We start from the raw sequence: 2,897 nt of genomic DNA, 5'->3' as shown, positions 1-2,897 counted from the left end.
TAATATATATATATATATATATATATATATATATATATATATATATATATATATATATATATATATATATATATATGAATAAATGAAATTGAAAGTTAAAAACATATATTCTTAAATTTCAAACCGGTGAAATTTTAAAACAGAAGCAATTCCGTCACAAATCCATAAAGGTGACAAAAATATTTCCAGAATGGAATGGCATCCTATAGATCTGTACAATAAAGCGAGCGATCTATGCGGGAAAGTTTCACCTTTAAAGGTATCTAAACACATTTTATAGGCGAAGATAAATTAACAGTGATGTTCTAAAATCTAATTATCGAATTCAAATGAACAAGTCGTTACATAAAGAAGGAATACGGGCAAATATCTGTGTACAGCAGGTCAAAATAAAAAGAACAAAATAACAAATAGTTGATACGGTTTTGATGAAAGCGCATAGAAATGCACCACTAAACCTGAAAAATGCATTACTTCACCAACAGCAAAATAGTACTGGAACTTCTTACTATGTATTACTTACAATAATAAATATTACAATTGAAATCCCGAAATTCTATAAAATATTATGGTGAAATAAAAATCAATCGGTTCAAACAATGTTGGCATCCCCATCTTCATCCTCTTCAAAATCGTTATGAAATTCGAAGCCAACACTTGGCTCATCTATTTCTTCAATAAGAAATCTATTCAATTCTTGCTCGAATTCGAGAAAGTTTTCATCGTCATTCACTATCAGTACTTGTGCCTCATCATTAGCATCATCAGGCATTACCCAAAATTCCGCTTCCTCGCCAAAGTTGAACCTTGGATCTAACTGAAAAATCACAGCTCCTCTCAAGTCGTTTATCCAATCCAACACTAATGAATATTTGAAAATGGCGAACATGAAGCCACAAACATTTCTTTTTTTTGATCAAAATGATCACGTAGCAAAAAATCATAATGCTATACAGGATTAACTTTTGAAGAACTTACCAACAGCGCCGGATGTTCTCTCTCAATAAATTCACGAACAAAAGGATCATTTTCCATTTCCGCCAACAATTCATGCACATCGGCACCTGATCCACCATGCTCTGCATCCATATGAGCATAAATTTCTTTGCTTTCTACAGCCTGTAAAGTCCATGTCGAATATGGAGAGAAAATGACCAAATAAAGAGCAAATCCATGTTTCCGGAACAAACACATATGAGCATATGACAACCCACAGAAAACATGCAAATCCAGCAAAAATGTTGTTTGCATCGCGAGCACTGCATGTGATTGCATCCTCCGAACTTTTCAATGATAGTCTGGCAGTTTACATTTGGGCATATTCGTCGTCTTGTCTGATCTTCTCTAAACTGATGTATTATCGGTAGCTATAAGAATCTTTTTTAGGACCAAACACAGTCAACAAATATTTGACAAAAAGCATAAAGATCATTTGTATCGTAAGATTTTCACTGCAAATCACCAATCTATAAGTATGTATTTGATACCTTCAGGCAGTAGTGGCAAAACTGCACATCGGGGAAGATTAAGTACCGATCTCTTGAAAGGAACTCATAAAAGAGCACCATAACGCCCGTTGTGAAGTTCCACTTATCATCATGTTATTGGTAATTACAACTAGATTCTTTTCATTCTGTCAATTTACACATTTTCTGCCAAGTTTTATTGCCTGACTTGACAGTAATACCTCATCATTTAATTTCCGTTTGAAATACCACCTCACCTCCAAATATGTTTAAAGATTAGAACATTCCGAAATTACAAATCTGCCTTAGCATATAAAGAAAAATACCCATGAAAGCCACAAAATTAGAGTAAGCAAAGTAAAATGCGAAATGAAACGTACCTTATCCATTTCTTCACTGATTCATCAGCGTTTACTCTTATCCTTGCGTATTCCTCACATGTCATTGATTCATGTTTCTCCTTTCCACATCTAGTGCACTGTATACGACCACACAATCTACATTGGCCCAAACCAGCATCGGTTGTGACCTTAAAACTGTTAAAATAATCTAAAAAATTTGTAACAGCGTAACAGCTTGTGATAAAAAACCAAAAGGAATGTAAATAACTAACATGATGCAATCCTCGACAATCAGGAGTGAGGCAATGTTTATAGAGATGTTCGTGACGTTCAATGAAACAAGCCAAAGATGCATCTGATAATAACTGCAACCTTTGAGGGTCTTCATCTTTATTGCGATCTATGTCTCCAAGCACAAGAACTTCCAAATCTAACCACGTGAATGGTTTCTCACAAGCAACACAAACGATCGGAAAATCACGCGCTTCAATTGATGTTTTCAGCTGAATGAATTGAGCATATAAAAGGAGATTAAATGAGATGCAATAATCCTCAACAGGAATAAGTGAAGATTTAAAACGCATCCCTAATATTCGAATTATAATAAATATCACACTGGTTGAAAGTTATAATAACTGATAAACTTCAAAATATATAAAGCAAAAGATGAAAAAAGATAGTATGAAAAACAATTCAAAAAAGCTAAATGACAGTGCTGTATTGCTACTTTTCACAATTAAGATCTAACAAACATGGAACGTGTTACGAAGAATTAATTTCGAGATACTCGGAAAACAATTTACTTGCATATTTAAACACGATTTGCAGGCATAATGTCCACATGCTTCCAGACAATAGTTTTCCAAATCTGCAGCACAAAGGCAAACAACACATTCTGGTACCCCAATTTTACCGGAAGTAGTTACTGAAGAATCTCCCGACTGAATGCTGTCAGAAATAGAACGCAAGTTCTCGCATGCTCAAGCATTTTGACCTTACTCCATAAATTTATTCTCAAAGTATTTCATTAGTGGCTATTAATTATGCGTTGAGAATTTGTCTTACTCGCTATTTCCGCCTATATATAAAA

At 34.0% G+C, this 2,897-nt stretch overlaps 1 protein-coding gene across 1 annotated transcript; it reads right to left on the bottom strand.

The window, feature by feature from the left end:
- Positions 1–592: 592 nt before the first annotated feature.
- LOAG_14208 (hypothetical protein) lies at positions 593–2,391 on the bottom strand (the record flags this gene model as incomplete). Its single annotated transcript, XM_020448776.1, has 5 exons — positions 593–817; positions 979–1,119; positions 1,191–1,344; positions 1,847–1,995; positions 2,080–2,391. The coding sequence occupies 5 exons, from the start codon at positions 2,389–2,391 to the stop codon at positions 593–595; spliced, it is 981 nt and encodes a 326-aa protein (XP_020301105.1).
- Positions 2,392–2,897: the final 506 nt, after the last annotated feature.

Source organism: Loa loa, assembly GCF_000183805.2.
Source record: "Loa loa unplaced genomic scaffold supercont3.11, whole genome shotgun sequence".
Lineage (NCBI taxonomy): Eukaryota > Metazoa > Nematoda > Chromadorea > Rhabditida > Onchocercidae > Loa > Loa loa.
This window is presented reverse-complemented; position numbering and strand designations above follow the sequence as displayed.